This window comes from Phymastichus coffea, unplaced genomic scaffold (assembly GCF_024137745.1).
Source record: "Phymastichus coffea isolate CEN01 unplaced genomic scaffold, Cenicafe_Pcof_1.1 PCOF00003, whole genome shotgun sequence".
NCBI classification, from domain to species: Eukaryota; Metazoa; Arthropoda; class Insecta; order Hymenoptera; family Eulophidae; genus Phymastichus; species Phymastichus coffea.
In genome coordinates, this window is record NW_026706814.1 from 11,822,192 (window position 1) to 11,842,183 (window position 19,992).

The window sequence follows — 19,992 nt, forward strand, 5'->3', positions numbered from 1 at the left end:
AGCGGTCCAACTGAATCTGAACAATGGAGAAGAAATGTGAAAACGATGCTCGGGTTCACTGTTATTTCGCAAGAGAACACTCGTCGCATCGGTCTCGTCATTCGCGGCTTTCGGGTGGTTTCCTCTGTATTTGTATTGCATAAAAGTGTTGATTGTGTTAACGACCTATTGACCGACGTATAAATATTCATGCGCGCGCGCACACACACGCACACATACAGGCACACGCGCGCGCGCACACGCGGACAGACACCAAGTCATTGTTTACTATTAATGTACAAAGGGCTCGTACGCAAGCGCACGGGCGCATCTTTTAGTGACTCCAACAAATTCGCAGTTAGAAAAAAAAAACATTGAGAGCGGAAACTACTTGGCCATCAATCATTAAAATGCGTGGACAATATTCGAGTAACGAAGAAAAACATATGCGTAATCATAAGTATAAACACTATTGTTATTGTTTCATCATCAATAAAAAATCAACGTGAAGATAGCTAAAACAAAACAAGTCATTTAAGTAAAGCAAAGTATATTACTATTTTCACTATTAATGATAGTACCATAGCGTTACTATTGGTTTCATTTTTTATTCATTTCAAGTATGCAAAGCTCCGTGTCTATTGTAGTAACTATTGCACTTATGATTTGCTGTAACTGCAAGATAATCAACGGTGTATAGAGAAGAAAGACTGTCAATATTTCTTAATAATTAATATGCTTCTATAAAGGTACGTTTAATGCCTTTCTCGTTTTACTTATGCCTGATTCCCAGTTTATCACTCTGTTAAATCAAGTGCGCACTTCTTTCTCGCACACGCACACGCACACGCACACGCGCTCGCACACGCACGCACGCACATCCTTAACGATATCGTCTCACGCGCATTCCCTATACGCGCGGCTACTGTATCTACTTGTTATCCTTTCCGAGTTATAATCACGAGAAAATATATGGCGTTTTGTACAGTTTTCGCTCGTTTGCCGCTTAAGTTTATGACAATCTATGTATACTTTGCAGACAACAGTACTGGCGATGTACATGCGATTTCAGTGATGTCGTTTCGCGATATTATTTTTTGATTGTTGAATGAAAAAGCGCGCTAACCCGTTCGCATCCCACACGCGAGATCGATAAAACTCTGATATCAGAAAAATATTAAACTTTGTGGTTTCTACAAGGTTTCGTCTTGCATTCGGACATACTGCTATTTTGCTTTTGCATCGACCGAGCATCGGGCAATTCCTCACGTTATCTCTCTGTTACTAAATTTTAAAACCAAGTACTAGTCGGAGCTGTTCCTCCAGAAAGCTGGCCAAACGTTGCGAACTACAAGATACATGAAAGCAAGTTCAAGTTAGCTTCGGGTCTCTAACAATGCTTTTGCTAGGATATGAAAGATGTGCCCTTGAAATCGATCGTACGGGTCCGAAAATTGGCGAAGCGTAATTTCGATAGCGAAAAATGACTTGCGCGCTCGTGCGAGCGCCTCTCTGAAGGATAATTTTGCATCTGGAGGAAAGCTGCCGACTACTTTTCAATTGTCTTAATGTCTATTTACGTTATTTCCTATCTTTTCTTGTACTTAATGATTATCCATATATGTAATATGTACTTTAATAAATTCCCAAACATTATCTACTAAAAAAACACCATATAATTTTTTTTAAATTTCTCTGAAAATTTTTTTTTTTTATTTTGTAAGACGTACGCGTATTCTTGATTAAATTTGAATAAAAGAACTACACCGAATCAGCATTGAATCGGAGAAAGAAAGAGAAGTTTTTGCATAAATTTCGAATGCTACAGCAGTGAGAATGTCAAAGGACAGAATTGGTTCAAAAAGGCTTACTGCCATTGGAGCACAGGTACCACTTTCTATCTCTTTTTTTCTCGCTAATCAAGCCCTAAAAGTTTATCATCGCCATGTGCGTTTTTGGCCTATCGACAATGTGATTTGTTGATTCGGAGAGAATTTTTTAATAATTAAGTGTATAGTTGGAAAATTTCGCTCCGCAGAGTCACGAAGAGGGGGTCAGGGGGTAACACAGGTGGCTGTCCGGACAATAACTAGCTGTGATTGTAACGTTGAGAGGGGAAAACATGAAAAGATCGAGAATAGCTGTAAATGCGTGTGTGCAGGGAAAATTAACAGTGTGTTGTCGAGGTGTATACGTGAACTCTCGAAGTAGTAAATCAGCAATCATCATCGAAGACAAAAAAACTATCGATAAGTGGCACATTGGAGCGCCAGAAATATTACTAATAATGGGTAAGATTATATAGTAGACAAGATTTTTCGTTACGATTATAAAACATATCAACTAAAAGTAAATGAAGAAATTATTGTGAAAACAAAGAAAAAATTATTATAATTGTGAGACTGGTCGAGTGACTTTCCGTGTTAAGTTTTCACTGAATCAGCTAAAAAATTCTAGACGAGTCTCGAGGAGAAATAAGTAAAAATTATAAACAATTATAATAAGCAAGTGTGAAGCAAATAATGCAGATGCGACAGAGGTTGTCTCTGTCGCCAAATGCGCATATTCCAGTTAGAGGAAGAGAAAAAAAAACAATAGATTCTAAAGCATCAATTAATACAAGTATGAATAAACGATTAAATGATGGATCGATGTCGTATCGACCGCGGCTATCGAATATTAAATGGCTATAACCATCCTTTCAATGTGCATGCAATTATGTGTTTCATAAGCGCACGTTTCCTTTCTTTTTTCATTGTATATAAGTATATAATATATATTAAGTGTGATAATCGGCGAAAGAAGGCCCGCCAGAGTGGCCAAGTCTTCTTTGGTTTTTTCACATATATCTTTCTTTTGTTCTTCATCATTACTTTGCTTGCTTATAAACAGATACGTAATCGAGTGTGTTAGTTTTCTGCAATGTGTAGCGTAGCTGTTTTTTAGTCACTGAGAAAGCTTTGACTTTGATCTGATCTGCAGCAGTTGAATTTCAATTGAGCTTGCTCGATTTCTCCAAGTTCACCGTTTAGCATTCATTTTCTCGACGACAGTTCTTTGTACTTTGCCTTGTTTGCTTATCATTTTTTGTTCCTTTTTTTGAAGTCTTCTACTACTCGTGCACGTGGAACTTTCTTCTTTATTCTGTCGGAACACAAGAAGGGAATCCATAGAACACAACGACCAATCCTGCTATCCTGCTGAGCTACCGAGCTACCAGCCCTCGATTTCCCTAATCAAGCTTGTCTTTTTCTTTTAGCGGGAGAAGTGGCGATGATCGTTCACGCACGAGACTTTGCAAATTTTGGGTTTTAGTATTAATGACGTTCTCTCTACCGCTGTCTCTTTCTCTGCCAATTTCCTTCCTTCTAATCGTATAGGCATGGCCAGAAAACAAATGAAATTTGCGTGGTCCTCGCGACTGTCCAGCACGCCGTCGCAGACCGCTTGCTCACTGGCAGTGTCGCTCGCCGTGAGGCTCAAGCTTATGCTGGTCGCAACCCACTTTGGAACTCACGGAACAGGAAACTTGCATTCGGCATTTCACTGATCCTGTCCTCTGATTGTGTTTCACTCTCGCATCCATTCCAAACATTGACTGGATAACGCACATCCGATTCAGAGATTTATTTTATTGTATGCTTCCCGTTCCGTTGCATCATATTCACCATTGCTATTAACTTCAACTATTTAAATGCCTGCTTGTACATGTAAGTATATCAATATATATAAATATTTACAAAAGTGGTTGTTTGTAGTAAAGAATAAAGTTATTACATACACGCGATTTTCTTTAATGCCCATTCGTCGGCAACAGTTTGATATAGATAATATATTAAATATATATGCTAAAACGCGCGTCTTTGATATCTGTTTATCAACTTGAATTTCACGAATGCTCGCATAAGTTCAAATATATAAATCATTACTCTTGCAAATGAAGCTGTCGATGGGCATTCACGAAATTCAAGCCAATTAACGCAACATTAGACCTTCTTTCGTCACTCATTGCTTCATTCATTTGCATGCTTAATATATTATCTGTTTACCGATTATATCACTCGAACCGTATCTCCTTCTCTCACGTAATAACAATGCCCAACTGTATGCTTATAAGGCCCTCGATGCCACTCAAAGTTCGTCGCGATTAATCGCCGTTCGATTTCAATGACAACAACTGCGAGTACACGTCGTCGTTCATTCGTTTGACAGCTTCAAGAAAAGCATCTTCGATTTAACATGCGTGAGTAATAATTAAAAGGGCTTGGCGAAGAAGGTGAACAGGTTTGTTGGAAATCGATCGACGATTCACTCGATAACGACTCGAGCGACCGATTAGCTATTTATAATACTCATCTACTACCCTGATCGTAGCGCGTCATCACACATTGCCGCATTTCTCCTCTAAAAAGAAGAAAATCACTAACACTAAAGCCCAAAATATAAAAAAACTAATATAAAAAATTGATATTTAACTCTCGACTATTCCTATCACTAGATTTTCTTAAAATTAGCAACCATTGTTTATAATAACTGACGCATAATCCGTAAAGCGAAAAAATTGTTTGAAAAGCCAAGTTTCGTTTGGATTTCGCGTTGAATGCCAACAATCGTTCGCCTGGTTATCTTTTCCGTTATGATCGTTACGTTTCTACAGATTTCGCGGCAGGATTATGTAGACTCTGTCGTCTGTCTTGCGATGATTGCTACGATTTTATGTAAGAGTATCAATTTATGTAGTGCTTCGCGTAAAGTACTGAAGTGCCACTGGTTGTTTACGAGATGCCGGATTTTGAACCTTGCGTTCAGTATATGAGCAGCTTCCGGCTGACTTGTTTAATTTCTTTCATGTTCGAATAGCGAATCGCGTAGCTGTTACGCGTTAGACGCGTCGGTGCTCGTTCTATTCAGATCTGATTGATTCGTTCTTTACTATCGTTATTGCCAAATTTCTGCCAAATTTTTCTTTTTCGATATTTTGAGTTTCTGGGTTCTCTCGTTAGTACAATCAATTGTAAAAAGACCATTTGAATATAATGTTCTCTACGCTAAGACATTTACCCGACGTCACCCCACTCCAAAATAACTAATCGTTCCAAAATCTGCCCAAATATGTGAATATAATTATTCGATACTTTAAAATTTGCTTTATGTTTAGGAAAATTTTACGGAGCCATTGAGGCGACACGTTACCTGGAAAGTTTTAGATAGTTTTTCTCTTTCATTAATTTTCAAATAAACTAACACTTCAATGATTTAAAGGTTAATTTTGTACATTTGTTTCATAACGGTAAATCCCAGACCGCATAGATCTAATTTTTACAAATCTTAAAATCATTTATAACTTTAAAGACTCACTTTTTACGCCCTTTTTAAATCACTATATAAATAACTTTTTTCTTTTTATTTTAACGCATCGTAATCTAATAATCATTTGTTTTCTCTTTATTTGTACATTACTTCGAGCGTGCTTTTGGGATTTTTCGCGGCATTTAATTTTGCGACTCTTCTTTTTGACATTGGTTTTTGTTTTGTCGAAACTTATCTCTTTGAATAATTTTTATCCTCTTTAGACGTGGCTTCTTTTTTTATGCTTAAACCAATCGAAGCATTTCTCGAGGAAAAAGAAATCATCGAACGCGACGAACGAACGAGCACATATATCAAGCGTTCAATGCGCTGTTTCTTATTGATGTTCCGTAATCTAAACGAATCGAAACTTTATTTTCAGCGATCTTATTTTACGCAAGCCTGTTGTCAGAAGCTGACTTGAGACCGAACAGTTAAGAATACGAAATGGTCAAACGACTTTCATTTCATCATGAGTCTGGAAGCAGTTTTTAAAGCAGTTCTTAACTTTTCTTTTTCACTGGTAATTTTGATCAGCATATTTTTTTAATGAAAACAATAGAAATTTCACACGATAGATATTGTGCTTATCGGCTGTTTTCAATTTGGATGTTGAACGGACTCATTAAAAAATGATTTTTTTTTTATTGTTCATACGAAATTATGTTATGCGAGTTATGTTTTGAGCGCCGAATCATCGATTAGTTCATCGGTAAAATGTAGCGAGCTCGATAGCATTTAGAATTTTCTCCTTAATCCCTTGGTATTTTCGCTTATCAACGTTTTTAGTAATCTTTAAAACTTTTCAATTCATTTCAACTCTCACTTACGTATTTTATATTTCATTGGCTCGCCTTTCGATCTCGTCGTTTTCTATTTAATATTTACGCTCGATTAAAAAAACTGCAAGTAGAGATTGAAGACAAAAGCAGTCACACATTAAGTATATTTATGGATGAATATACGAATAAAATGAAAGCGAACAGGAAGAAAATGAAAAAAAAACATGCGTGGTGCTCGTCTGCAGCCTCTAGACCTGCATCGTCGAAATATATATTAATTATAATATACAATTTTTATATCCGTCTGAGAAAATGCCCTTTCTAATCGTCGGCGCTTCCTCGATTGCAGTTATGGCTAAAACTGCCTGACGAGCACCGATACCAGCGTCTTCAATCACAGTCACAAGTGCTCACTCATATTATACCTCTCGCATACTTATATACTATATTTACTATACTCATCTTTTCACGTAAAAAAATGCTCGCGCGTTCACTAGCACCCTATCATTACACACATTCTTACGAAAATTATCAAGCGCCCACTCACAATCCTCTAATATCGTTAAAATTCATTAAGTTATTAAAAAACATCTAACAAAAAATTGAAAAAAAGAAAGATTTCACTTAGATCCTTCCAACAATGTATCAAAAATAAACTTATACTCTTAACTCTTTGTTTCAATTTATGTACGCACACTCGTTCTCTCTCTCTCTCTCTCCCTCTCGCTCCAGCTTCCCATTACGACTTGATCATAACTTTTTTTCTTATTTATATATTACAATTTTGCAAAAGAGACAGTGTGAAACTAGTTAAATAAAAAGGCAACTATTGTACACCTTCTCAGTGTTTCAGCAATGAGTCTCTTGCTATTGTGGAAATTTCCAAATCCATTTGGAGTTCTTTCTCAATTTTCATACCAAATGTTTCTTTAGTCATGTTCAATGTTATATAGTTTCGAGTGATACTTGTACAGAGTACTGAATGTCGTCGAACATTGTGAGCGTTTCAATAACGCAGTATCAACGTCGCATACAATTGTATTTTCTAGTACTTAGCACTGATATACCGCTAGGTTCCTCGTCGGAAAGTCTTAGCTTCGGAAACAAGAGAAAAAGTTTATATACTCAATCAATGGGAATCGGATGTTCGATTCCGGTAGCACACGACTCAAGTCTTTCCAACGAGGATCCCCGCGGTGATGTGTGAGTCCAGTCGATCTCTGTCAAAACAAAGTTTTGGTATGTCGTTACCGAAAACAGTGAGGGTATTCGGTGCCGGTGTCCAAAACATGGAAGGCCGCCTCGGTACGAGCGTTGCCATCGCCGAGGATAAGCTTGAGCTCGGTGAGCAAATAGAGCTTATACTGAGCAGAGAGCGGCGCGCGACGAGGGCACTTCCGCGATTAAATTTCAGTAAGTATTTCGGTGTGGTTTTGTTAAACAATGTATCTTTAATGATCGTAAATAAGGTACAGTTCTTACAAAACTAAGTTTCATCGAGGTCTACGTTTTGATGCCCATTTTTATGATTCTTGTTTGAAATTCGAACGCTTGTATGGCGCCAACTTTAATCGGTAATCAATTACTCTTATCAATAAGTAATAATAACCTGCAACACTCGCACATTCACACATTGTTACATTCATGGTAAGGTTGAGATCGCCGACAAATTGTATAAAGTCAGCGAGTCAACTCGATATAAATCTACAGTCGAATCCATCTCCATCTCTATCTACCTATCTCTTTCTCTCTCTTTCTCTCTCTTTCTCTCTCTCTCTCTCTCTCTCTCTCGCTCTCTCTCTCTCGCTCTCTCTCTCTCTCGCTTTCTCTCTCTCTTTCTCTCAGTCAAGTCTCACTCTCGCTCGGCCGCGCGAGTCGCAGTCTCGAGGGCCGAGTGCGCACATCTATGCGGAAACTGGACTTTCTCGAACGTTCCGTGCTCTCGTTTAACTACTCGTTTACATTCGTTTACATCCACTTCCGCGATATCTCAGTCGAGTTTTATCGCAAGGAACTTCACTAATACGAAAAAAAACTGAAACCGCTTCTTTGGTATTACGGCGTGAAATATTTCGGCGCTGCCGAATAGTCTTCACGTCGTCGTCGCCGGAGCCTCGTCCTTCTGCTGGCCCTCTCTTCCCCGAAACTTGTTCTCGCGTGGCGAATATCACTTTATATAGCTATTCTTCCACGCTTCGTGATGATCGTCCTTCTGCGGCGTATATATGCGGAGTATTTTGGAAAAACGTGGCATGCGGTTGCTTGCTTTTTATTCTTGTTTTCTTCATTTTTATGCGCTTGTTTCCTCACGGTTGTTGATATCAAAACGAACCGAAGTGGTGCTCTTCAAATTTCACATCTTGAATTATCCTCTGGATTCGCATGAACATGTATCATTTACTTATTGAATGTGTGCTTAAACTGATGGTGGCGATTGGTTGGCAGCTTTTAAAATTGTAGTTTTCATTTTCTTTTCATTTTTGTATCTATCCGTCGACAACGGACTTTTCTTCAATCAATCTTCAATAAACAATAATCGGTCTTGCATGTCCGATTGATTGTGTATTGAGGTGGTGCATCCCGATTGAAATAATAATATTCATAATCTTTTTCTTTATCTTTCCACTTGTATTGTAGCAATAACAACGGTAATAGCACAGCACAGCATCCTATTAGTAGCAGCATTTTTGTAACAGATTTGTTTAATAAACGTAAAAAAGTTTTAACTGTAACTTAACGTTTTCTCTCTATAATAACTTTATAATATTAGGTAGACTTGTTTAATGTCAATGTGTCTCTATTTCTTTATCTATGCTTCATTAACTTTATTAAAAACTTTAACCGTAATGAATGAGGTAATAAGGTTGTGTGAATCTTCGCCCCTTTATCATCAGCATCATCATCATCAACATACATAAAACTCAGAAGTTGGCGAACATTGCTTTTTCTCATCATCTAGTCACCTCGGCCAGAACGCGCGCGCGTTTTCGGCGGGTGTGGGACGACGGATGATGCTTCTTCAATCGTAGCAGTTGAGTAAAATATGAACGCTTGAAAGTGGCTTGAATGTTCGCGCGTCAAACAATGGATTGCGCGTACAGTATATAGTCTATCTGTTACAGGTTGGCTGGTCGCCGGCCGGTGGATGTCGGGTCGCGGCAAGGGCGGCGCTGACCGCGGAGCTTACTGGCTCTGCTGCGGCTGCGGCTGCGGCTGCTGCTGTTGATGCTGCTGCTGCTGCTGTGGCTGCTGCTGTGGCTGCTGCTGTGACTGCTGTTGCGGCTGCTGCTGACCTTGGGACGGCTGAGACGAGGGCGACGAGTGGCTCGACTGCTGCTGCTGCTGCTGCTGCTGCTGCTGTTGTTGTTGTTGCTGCTGCTGCTGCTGTTGGGGCGTCGTGGAGCCGCCGGACTGAGAGGTGGCACTGCCGTCGCGCCGCGAGCGCGCCCCGGCCTCCTGGCTGGAGCCGCGGGGAGCGCGTCCGGCGCCTGGGCCTGCGAGGCCTCCGGAGCCGGGCGCCACGCCGGGGGCGCCGCCCGGCGGCACCACCATTGCGCGGATCCTGCGCTGGGCCGACTACGAGCACAAAGCACACGGTCGGTGTTACGGTCAGTGATGCGCTAAGGCGGCGCGAGCGCCCGCACCCTCGTAGTACTTACCTGCACGGAGAAGAACGGTCCGATGATGTGGACGGTGGTCTCTTCGTCGGCCGAGGGTGGAGTCGCCTGCTGCTCCGACAGCTTGATCACACTGCCAGTGACGCGCTGCAGCTCCCTCACGTTCTGGCCGCCCTTGCCGATTATCCGGCCGACCTGGGCCGACGGCACGAGGATCTCCACGGTGAGTCTGACGTCCTCGGTGCCCGACACGAAGCCTTCCTCGCGCATCTTCTCGAAGATCAAGTACTGAGCCTGCGACAACGTGCAATTGCAATTAGTCGTGTAAGCGGAGCTGTTTCAACGACGACACTCGAAATCAGAGGCTGTCGCTCGACGGAAAACCTGTTGGTTCTCGCTGTCGGCTGCAGCCAACGAAACGCTCGGTCGTCGGTTGTCGATGAAAAAATTGTGCTTGGGTTAAACGGAGCCTGATCTCACATGCGATTGGTGCGATAAGCACGGGACCCAAACTTTGCTCTTCCTGTATTTTCAAGCTGACGCCTGCATGCGGCGCCCGCCCAAATGTAACAGGTCGCTCGGGAGAGGGAGAGGGAGCGCCGCGCTTGCGTCTGTCTTTTCCAGAGCCGAGAACAGAGCCGGCGACTGGTCGATTAGCAAGCGCTAGCGAATGCTTAGGAAATACACGGTGGACAGTGCTCGCGACAGCGATGGAAAGAGGTCGCGAACGGTTAAGAACGGCTGACGGCGGTACCTTCCACTGAGACTCGGGTGAGCCGACGACGGTGACTTTTCTCTCGGTCTGCTGCTCGGCCGGCTTGTCCGACTCGAGGGGCGCGATCTTGACGCTGGCTCCGGAGAACCTGATAATGTTGCGGATGTGCGAGCCCTTGGTACCGATGATGGCCCCAACGCTGTTGTTGGGTATGTACAGGAAAGTCGTCTCCTGGGCGTCACTCGTCGATGCGCCCTGCTGCGCCGGCAAGTTGCCCTGGTAGGGATAGGGCGCGGGGCCGGCGCTGTAGAGGCCGCTCGGCCCACGACTGTTGTAGCCCATGCTCGCCGTCGACATCATGGCCATGGGGTGCAGTCCCGGGAACATCATGCTCTGCGGCTGCAAATCGAGTGGAGCGTGAGAAGCGCGAGGAGCGCGAGGAGCGCGGGCCGGGGAGGGCGCGGCGCGTCGTCGGCGCGTCGGTGGCGTGTTGGTGGCGGGCCGTGGACGGGCGCCCACGCGCGGGCGCCGTCGGCTCGGCGCCGCCAGACGTGGCTTTGCCTGCCGCGCACAGCCGGAAGCCGCGTGGGGCGGCAGCCGGCCAAACCAGCGGCAGGCCGCGAGTCGGCAATCCGAAGTGAGTACTTACAGCCATGGCCTGCAGGTCGTTCTCGTAGCTCTGGCGCAGCTTGTTGGAGATGAGCGCCTCGGCCTTGCTCATGTTTTCGATGGTGCCCTTGACGGTGATGATGCGCTCGAGGTTGAAGCTGTTGATGTCGTTGATGCTGCTGACGGTGATCTTGGTGTCGGTGTCCTGCATGATCCTCTTGATGGTGTTGCCGCCCTTGCCGATGATGCGACCGATGAGGTTGTTGTGCGCCAGGATCTTGAGGGTGATCTCGACGACGCCGGCCACGAGCATCTGCTGCTTCTGGCCGGCGCCGTTCTCGCCGGGCTGGCCGTCGGCGGTGCGCTGCTGCGGCTGCTCGCCGTTGTTCTCCGTCACGGCGGGGCTGCTGCTCTCGAGCACGGGCTTGCTGTTGTTGCAGGCCTCCTGGAACATGACCTCCAGGATCTTCCTGCAGGCGTTGGTGCAGTTCTCGGGGTTGCCGTAGATCGTGATGGCCTTCTCGAGGCTGCCCACGTTGTCCTTGCGGTGCACGTCCACGCGGGCGCGCGACAGCTGGGTGATCTGGCGGATGGTGGAGCCCTGGCGGCCGATGATGGCGCCCACCATGTCCGACTGCACGAGGATGCGCAGCGGGAAGTCGGTCTGGCGCGCGCTGCCCGGCAGCCCGGAGAAGCCGCCGGCCGCGGGCCCGGCGCCGGACTGCTGGCCGGCGCCCCGCTGGCTCCTGGCCCGCCGGCGGCTCTCGCTGATCTCCACCTTGAGCGGCGTGCCCTCGTACTCGAAGCCGTTCATCTGGCTGACCGCCCTGCAACAGCAAAGCGAGCGCCCGGCGCTGCGTTTCAGGTTGTCCGCAGAGGCGAGCCGGCACGCGGCGGGCAGCGGCGGGCAGCGGCGGGCAGCGTCTGCCCGGGCCCCCGGGCCCCCGCGCCCCCGCGCCTGCCTGCCTGCCTGCCTGCCTGCCTGCTCTCGAGGCGGCCGGCCGAGCGCGGAGGCGCTTGCACGAGCGACAGGGCGACGCCGGCGCTTCGTCTCGGTCAGAGTCGCGGCGGGACGGGGCGGGCGACTGGGGCTGGCGCGAGCCTGGCTGGGACTTACTGCTGTGCGTGTTCCGGAAGAGTGTAGGTGACGAAGTACGCTTGCGAATTGGGGTCGCGCGACATCGCCTTCTCGATGTGGTGTACGATGCCGGAGTGCGATAGCAGCTGCTCGACTTCCTCGATACTGGCGTTAGCCGGCAGATTGCTCACCAGGACCCTGGTGACGGAGCCGCCGCTGCAATCATAGGCAAAACCAGCCGCTCTATTACTAGCCTGCTTGGCTCACATGGCGCCCAGCTCCCATTCGCTGTACAGTCTCATGGCACCTCTTTGAACATTCTCCCTCTCTCCCCGTCTAGCCACCACTTGCGTCAATGCCCAAAACCAAAGCAAGCCACCCACTACCAAACCCGAGCACTCGCACACACGCACACACGCACACACGCACACACGCACACACGCACACACGCACACACGCACACGCACACACGCACGCGCACACGCACACGCACACGCGTCGGCGTGACGAGCGAGGAGGGAGACCAGCACGCGCCAGCGTCGACCCAAGACGAGCCAAGGCTCCCCGCCGCCGCCGCCGCCGTCGCTGCCGCACTCTCGCTTTCGCTGCTATCGATTTTTCCACGCGAGCCCACTCCGCGAGCCCGGCGGCTCCATCTCGGCTTCGACGCGCGCCAGCGCGCCTTTTCTCGCTTTCAGTTCCCCATTTTCCGTCTCGCCCAACGCCGACCGAGCGACCTTGAGCGCGACGACCACTCGTCTCGATTCCAGAACGACGGGAGATGCAAACAATAAGTCAGGTAGGCAGGCAGGCAGGCAGGCAGGCAGGCAGGCAGGCAGACAGGCAGGCAGACAGGCTGGCAAAGTAACAAACCAAAGTAAAAGCAAAAGCACAATCAAAAGCAAAAGCAAAAGCAAAAACGAAAGCGAAAGCGAAAGCAAAAGCGAAAGCAAAAGCAAAAACGAAAGCGAAAGCGAAAGCGAAAGCGAAAGCGAAAACGAAAGCAAAAGCAAAGAGTAGCGAGCAACGCTTCCGAGCTCTAGCGCGATGTCGCTTTCAAAGGCTTCGAGTTCCACGAGATTTCGCGTAATAATGAGAATGGCCAACGAGCAAATGAATGGCGATGCGCGTCGGCGACGAGGCGAACAGCAGGCAGGGAGCGTTAATTAGCGGCGGCGAAAAAAGCGAAGCTGAAGTGGAAAGAGAGACGTAGACGGCGGCGGGCAGCGGCGGTTGCCGCGGAATCGATGGCAAAAAGGGAAAGTGGCGGCGCTGGCACGCGTACGCGTTGCAGGCAGCCAGCCGTGCAGACTTGAGGCGCGCGCGCGCGCGCGACGGCACAGGTGCACTCCTCGAAGCGTCCACGTCTCCTCTCGCTAACGACTATTACTTTGAAATTGCTGGCCGTCGTTGTCCCACCATCGCGCTAGACGGCTGCGGACGCGCCAGCACTACCGGAAACGCGCCTATTCTCGATCTCGCGTTCGAGTCTGCCCATGCCGATATGCCGATAATTGTCAGCTTTCAGCGCCGCTTGGCAAATCAGAGGGGACGACCGCGCGCAGTCCGAATAAAGTTCTCGCGATGCGGCTGTTTGCTCCATTCTGACTCATGCCGTCGAAAATACTCAGCGCTACAATCCTACGGCAAACAATGCCTGCTGCTCGCACTACTGCGTCTGCCCATCGGAATCCCACCTTGGCATTTTTATTTTCTAGAAAATTACAAACTGAAAGCAATGCGCGAACAATTTGCAGACAATGTAGCGAGGTCGCGCTTTTTCCAACGCGACATTCCGCGCACGTGCTCGGGACATTAAAGAAAGCACATCGCAACGTCGCACACGCGTCCATTTATAAAAGATATGATGAATAAAAAATGCTACGAATGAATGAATCATCGTCCGTGTTGCCGTTCGTGACGTCAACGGCAGCGATGCATTGCTTTCTACTTGTTGAGAGAGAGAGAGAGAGAGAGAGAGCCACCGACTTCTGAATATTAGATCGACTGGACGAGAGCACGAGTAGTTTGATTCTTTTTGCAAGAAAGCATTCGCTCGTGTGCTTCGAGAGGCACCGAGCGCCAGGGAGCACTCAATATTTTCAGAAGAAATTTGATATCGACACGTCGTGCGTTCAATTTAATCCGGCGCGGAAAATTTTCGCGGCCTCTCATTGATGCCTGAATATCAGTCGAACGACGCGCGGACGGGAAGGCTACTGCAACGTCTTACTGTACGAAGCGACAGCGAGAGTGAAAAAAGCACGACGTCAGGCGTGAATAACGCAGACGCCGCGGCTGAAAAGCCGTGGGCGTCAATACCGCTATTTTTGCGTCTTTGCTCGCGGATGGAAAGGGGCGAGCAGGCAAGCCGACCGAGAGCTAATTCTGAAATTAACGCGTTCGTGCTTAGCGCCACTACCGTCGGCGAGCTGGCGCTTTAAAAATCTGCTCTTCGTTCGGCCCAGTCGATCTCGACTTTTTTTTTCTGCGACAATTGCAATTACAATGCAATTAATTTATCGCGGGACGACGTACACGTAGACGCGAATAGGAAAAAAGAAGCTCGGTGCGAACGACGCGAGGACATTTGCGCGTTGCGTGCGAAGCGCGTGCATAAGATTAGAGCCGACCCAAATCTATAAGCGGAATACGAGTTTGAGCGAGTCGCTGCTGCTACGATCGCGTCGACGTCGCTCATTTTACGTTGTTGTGTACGTTATGCTCGACACTCGGGAAAACTGTAGCGTCCATCGAGAATTCCAACGTTGTTGTCGGCGGAATCAGCGCCGTAGCCGAGGAACATGCGATATGGAAACTAAATATTTACCTAGCTCGACCTTTCTCCGAGACGCGATCGATTCTCGTGTTGTCGAATAGTCCTGTATTCCAAATCGGAATTGGACGTACTCTGCACAGGCCACTCGAGTGGGAAGTGATAAACGAGGCGAAAGAGATAAGAGCTCGGTATAAAAAGGTCGAACGATATCGAACGACGAGCCGACAGTGCGTACGCGCAGCTGCTACGCACGAGGCCGACTCGAGCGCGCGCGCCGTTGTTTTCCACGACACGAAGGTCAAGAGGGCACACGGAGCAACAACGAAAAAACAAAGTCGGCTGAGCCGAGCAACAACGGACGGACAAAGAAGTAAGAGTCGCTGAACGCACCGGCGCATGTGTGGGCTTGCTTCGGATTGCGCGGAAGCTCGGTGGTGCCGGAGACGATCCGCGACTGGTCGCTGGTCAAAGCTGTTGGCGGCTCGACAGGTCGATTAAGCGATCGAGCCTCGACGAGTTGTCCACTTCCGGTCGGCGGCGATCGTGCTCATGGCGTCGCCGAGCTCGGCTTGTCTTCGACGTCGCACGCTCGCGCACATTCACTGGGGCCGACTAAGCACATGCGCGACGACGGCGCGCACTCGGCGCGCACTCGGCGCGCACTCGGCGCGCTCCTCGACGCACGTTCTCACTCGCTCTCCGTGTGTATTCTAAAAGACGCAAGTCACGCACTGTTTATCTTGCTTATCGTTTCCGTTTTCCCCTCCGCGCGCGTTCCGAGAACTCGACAGGGACCGCTGCCGCTGCCGCTGCCGCTGCCGCTGCCGCTGCCGCTGCCGCTGCCGCTGCCGCTGCCGCTCTTTCCGACGAGGCCGCGGAGCTCGCGATAGCGACTGCACGAGCCGACGAGCAACAAGTTGGGCCGAGTCGCGCGGGCGTTGGTCGGCGCACCCGGCCGGATGCAGGCTCGCCAGCAGGTCGAGGACTGGCGGGGTCGCGGCGGCCCCGTTACCGGCGTTGGCTCGGCGTCCGAGAGAAGCGGACCGCCAGCAGTGGAGCGCAGCAGGTGGCGGCACCAGCCGACGCGAGCACGTGTCGCCCGCAAGAAGGCCGCGTCGCCGACTAGCGCCGACGACGAGCGCCGATGCAAAATTGCACCGCCGGCAGCGCCAGCGCTTGCGCACGAGGCGGCAGCCAGCGCCGCCCGCGCCGCGGCACGCGCGACCGGCCGCGCGCTCGCCCGACGGTGCAGCGCTCGCGCTTCGCACGGGAGCGGGCACGGGAGCGGGCACGGGAGCGGGCGCGAGAGCCGCGCCGGCTTTGCGCGCGCAGCCGCGGAAAAATCAATCGGCGGCCGGCCGGCGCCGCCAGCGACGCTGCCTCGCGGCTCCGGGGCCTGCCTGCCTGCCTGCCTGCCTGCCTGCCCAGGCCCGGGCCCGGGCGCGCGCAGCTGTCGCCGGCCGCTCGGGCAGCAGCTGCCACGTGCCGGAGCTGCACGCGAGCGCGCTGCCTAGCGCAGTCGGTTACGCGCACTCCTTTCGCCTGTCCGCTTTCGGCGCTCGCCCTCCCTCCCTCCTCGTCCACCCCCGCTCGGCGGCGCTTCGCGACTCTGTCTTCCGTTCTGGCTGGATTGCCGGCCCTTTGCAAGGCTGTCGACGAGCTGCTGCTGACCGGACGTAGTCCAGACGAGTTTATTACTCCCAACGGGACTCGTTGATACCGCGCCCAAAGCAGTCCTGGCACTGGTGATCGCTGGCCCTTCGACCGCACACTGCGCCGATTAGCGGCCACGCGCCTTCGGCAGGCGTCGCGAGGGACTGGGCCGCTAGCTCCTTGGCCGCCGATGCGCGCCGCGCGTGGGTACACCGAGCGGCCAGTCAGCAAGGCAGGCGAATGCTCGCGTGGAACCGTCGGTTGGAGACTCAACTATTGGCCAAGTCGTGACTTGAGCAATCGCGGATTTTCGATTGGAAATCGCGAGCGAGCAGAGCGCTCGACCAGTCTGCGCGGCAGAGCTAAGCATTATCGACACGAGGAGAGACTGCACGTCCGATCGCCCACGACTACGTCAGCTGTGCACGCCACAGGTGGAACTAAGGCCACGGATTGCGGATAAGAGGATGGAGTTCGTTGCACGTCGGCTCGAGCGCTGCGAGGAGTACAGTGAAAGCGTTTGCACGGAATCGGATTAATGGCCGTTGCGCCGGCGACTCTGTTGTTGGCCTGGGGATGTAGGTATGCAAGCTCGGCAGTCGTCGCGATAAGCTCGACAAACGATGCCAGCGTCGCCGATAAAAAGCTCGTTTTACCAGCGACAACTCGGCAATCGATAAGGACGGAAAAAAAGCGACGAATGTCCGCTGGGGCGCCAAGTGCCATGTGCCAAGTGCCAAGTGTCAAGTGATAGTGAAAGGCCAGTCGAGGTTGAGCGGCTCCGGAGAAAATCGACGACGGCAGTGCAAAAAAAAAGGAACGAAGGAACGAAGGAACGAAGGAACGAAGGAACGAAGAAAGAAGGAAAGAAAGAAGGAAGGAAGGAAGGAAGGGAGGAAGGAGAGCAAGCTCGGGGGCTGCGCGGTGGGGTGAAACTCGGCAAGTGAGAGCGAAAGCTGCGTTTGCGCGTTTCGCAGTAGTTGGCTGCGCTGTCGTGTCGCGAGCAACCGCCTAACCTTGACCCTGCCCGTCCGCGAACTTTCTCCTTTGCTCTTCCGTCTGCCCCTTCCCTCCTCGCCCTCCGCCGCTCTAGGCTCTACGCGTTGTCAGCGATGTTCGCCTCGGTCTTTCTGCTGCCAAGTGCGAGAACGAAGCTCGACCGTCAAATGTCGGCGATCGAAGGCATCTTGCGAAAGCAGGCGATCGAGAAATCTTAATCACTGGCAAAGGAAAAAATTTATGCTTGGATCTCTCCCGCTCTCCGTTCGTTAATTCCGAGACGGCAGCGGCAGCAGTAGAAGCGCCGCCGCACGCTCAAACAGAAACAAAGTTGCTGGCCAATAGGCCCCCATTATAACGACCAGGCCATCTTCTGCAGCTCTCCTAACTAATCAACATATTTTCATCGATACAAAACGAAATTCTTCATTCGACATTCCCTGTTGGCAAGTTCAGATTCAAATTGGTTCGACTAACGGTTCAATCTAATTTTTCACGTGAATACTTCGGAATTTCGCTACCAATGCAAAACAAAAGAGAACAACCGAACATTGCGCGCATAAAGATCTTCTCGATAAAACTAAAAGAGACAGAAAAAAACAAAGAGAGAAGAAAAAGGAAAACAAACTCTGTCTCTATACGTTCCAAAGACTTACCATGAGACCGAACAATGTAATAAAATAGGGCATGTTGCTAGAAGCGTCCTTACCTGTAACAAAAGAAAAGCAAATGTGCCGTTAGAAAAAAATGACAGTGCCGAGGTGGGAGTGTAAAATGCGCCATGCGAAAATAGGTATGTGCAGGTGCGAATAGGGGGCAGGGAGAAAAAATGTCGCAAAGCGAGGAGACGTGAAGCGCGACTGGGCGCGAGAGCTTGCGGTGCAAGCGCGGCGAGCGAGGCGGCGGATCGATTCGGCGAGACTTGCAAAGCTTGCGGCTAGCGATTAGTTTTGCGAACGAGCGGCGTCGCTGTTCTGGCCTCGGCCGCAAGCCGCGCAGCGGCGAAAAATACTTTAGATAATAGAAGCTTCGACAAATTGAAAAACTGAGAGCGATTCTTGTCGAAGATCCGTTGAGAGGATGAACGAGGATGAACGAGGATGAGCGAGGATGAGCGAGGATGAGCGAGGATGAGCGAGGATGAGCGAGGATGAGCGAGGATGAGCGAGGATGAGCGAGGATGAGCGAGGATGAGCGAGGATGAGCGAGGATGAGCGAGGATGAGCGAGGATGAGCGAGGATGAGCGAGGATGAGCGAGGATGAGCGAGGATGAGCGAGGATGAGCGAGGATGGGGAGTAGCGGTGGTCGGTAGCGTTGCGTAAGGCGCGTATAGGTCGACCGGTCGCAGTATGCCTGAGCCGTGAGAAAGGCTCGCGAGTGTTTGGCAGCGAGTAAGTAGATCATCGCTCGCAGGCTATCCGAGGCTGCGCAAGATAGCCAAGCGAGAGCTTGTGTAGCGAGGCGCCGCGGGGCAAAAAGATACGAGAGAGAGAGAGAGCCGAAGGTCTCCTTCCAGGAAACGGAGCCGACGCGCGCGGTCAAATTATTTATGGCGATGTGAAATTAAGAGTCTCGCTTCGTTTGAGCCTCCAATCGGCTAGGCGCGAGCCGTGCTCGCGGCCTTGATCATAAGCCGGCCGCCGCGCCCCTTCCCTCGGCCCCTGGCCCCCTGCACGCGTTCGCGCCCGCCGGCTCGGGCGGCTTCTTCTCCGTTTTGCCCACTTGTAGCAGCGCTCCTCCGTCAATGGGCTCTCGCATCGGCTTTAAATGGACCCGAGCGGACTGCAAATAGTAGCTGTCGATCTCGCGCGCGCGCCAAACGACGAGCCGTCGACGGCGCGCAGAAGCCCGCGCGCGGTTACGTGCTAACGGTATCGCGCGCGGGCAGCGGCCTGGCCAAGGGGGAGATTAGAGGAGCCGCCGCGGCTTTTGTCGTCCGCGGCGGTCCCACGCGAGACACCAGCGACCCTCGTCTCTCTCTCCTCGTTATGATTATTCGGGCAGCCGGGCAGCCGGGCAGCCTGTGTCTTTCGCTGCTGCGACGTGACGTTGCGGCTGAATGTCGATTTAATGACAATTGCGATCGCCTTCGCTGGCAGGCTGCCGACAGAGGCCAGCCAGCCGATCTCACCGCTGATTTCAGTAGCGCTGCTCGAAGTAACGTCGCCGGGAGTCGCGCGCTTCGGCTGGAAAAGGGCCAGTGTCGATGGAAATGCCGAGAAAGCGGAGAAAACGCCGAGCGGAGGTGCGTCGAGGCGATGCCCGTCGTGCTCGCATAATCAAACGCAAGTCATGCATGGCAATGACGCGCCGGACACGTGCGCGCGTCGGACGCGCGCGAACGCGTGCACGCGCAAACAACGCGGATCGGCCGGGTGAGCGCGCGTTGGAGCGTGCTCGCGCGAGCGGCGACGTGTCTCGTTGCGCGCG

At 50.3% G+C, this 19,992-nt stretch overlaps 1 protein-coding gene across 8 annotated transcripts in view; it reads right to left on the reverse strand.

Annotated features, from left to right (window-relative positions):
- Positions 1 to 7,557: 7,557 nt before the first annotated feature.
- The window catches only part of LOC131666094 (insulin-like growth factor 2 mRNA-binding protein 2), a 40,908-nt gene continuing 28,473 nt past the window's right edge, over positions 7,558 to 19,992 (reverse strand). For 2 of the 8 annotated variants that reach the window (XM_058938503.1, XM_058938512.1), the window contains 4 exons: positions 11,092 to 11,878; positions 10,482 to 10,841; positions 9,770 to 10,021; positions 7,562 to 9,686 (listed from right to left, as the gene is read on the reverse strand). In XM_058938503.1, coding sequence (XP_058794486.1) covers positions 9,294 to 9,686; positions 9,770 to 10,021; positions 10,482 to 10,841; positions 11,092 to 11,878 — 1,792 coding nt within the window. In that variant the 3' untranslated portion in view covers positions 7,562 to 9,293. Of the gene's footprint in view, positions 9,687 to 9,769; positions 10,022 to 10,481; positions 10,842 to 11,091; positions 11,879 to 12,168; positions 12,346 to 15,298; positions 15,629 to 15,920; positions 16,039 to 16,579; positions 16,681 to 19,992 lie in introns of those variants that run through there. The other 6 variants (XM_058938493.1, XM_058938528.1, XM_058938520.1 and 3 more) reach the window with 6 other exon arrangements.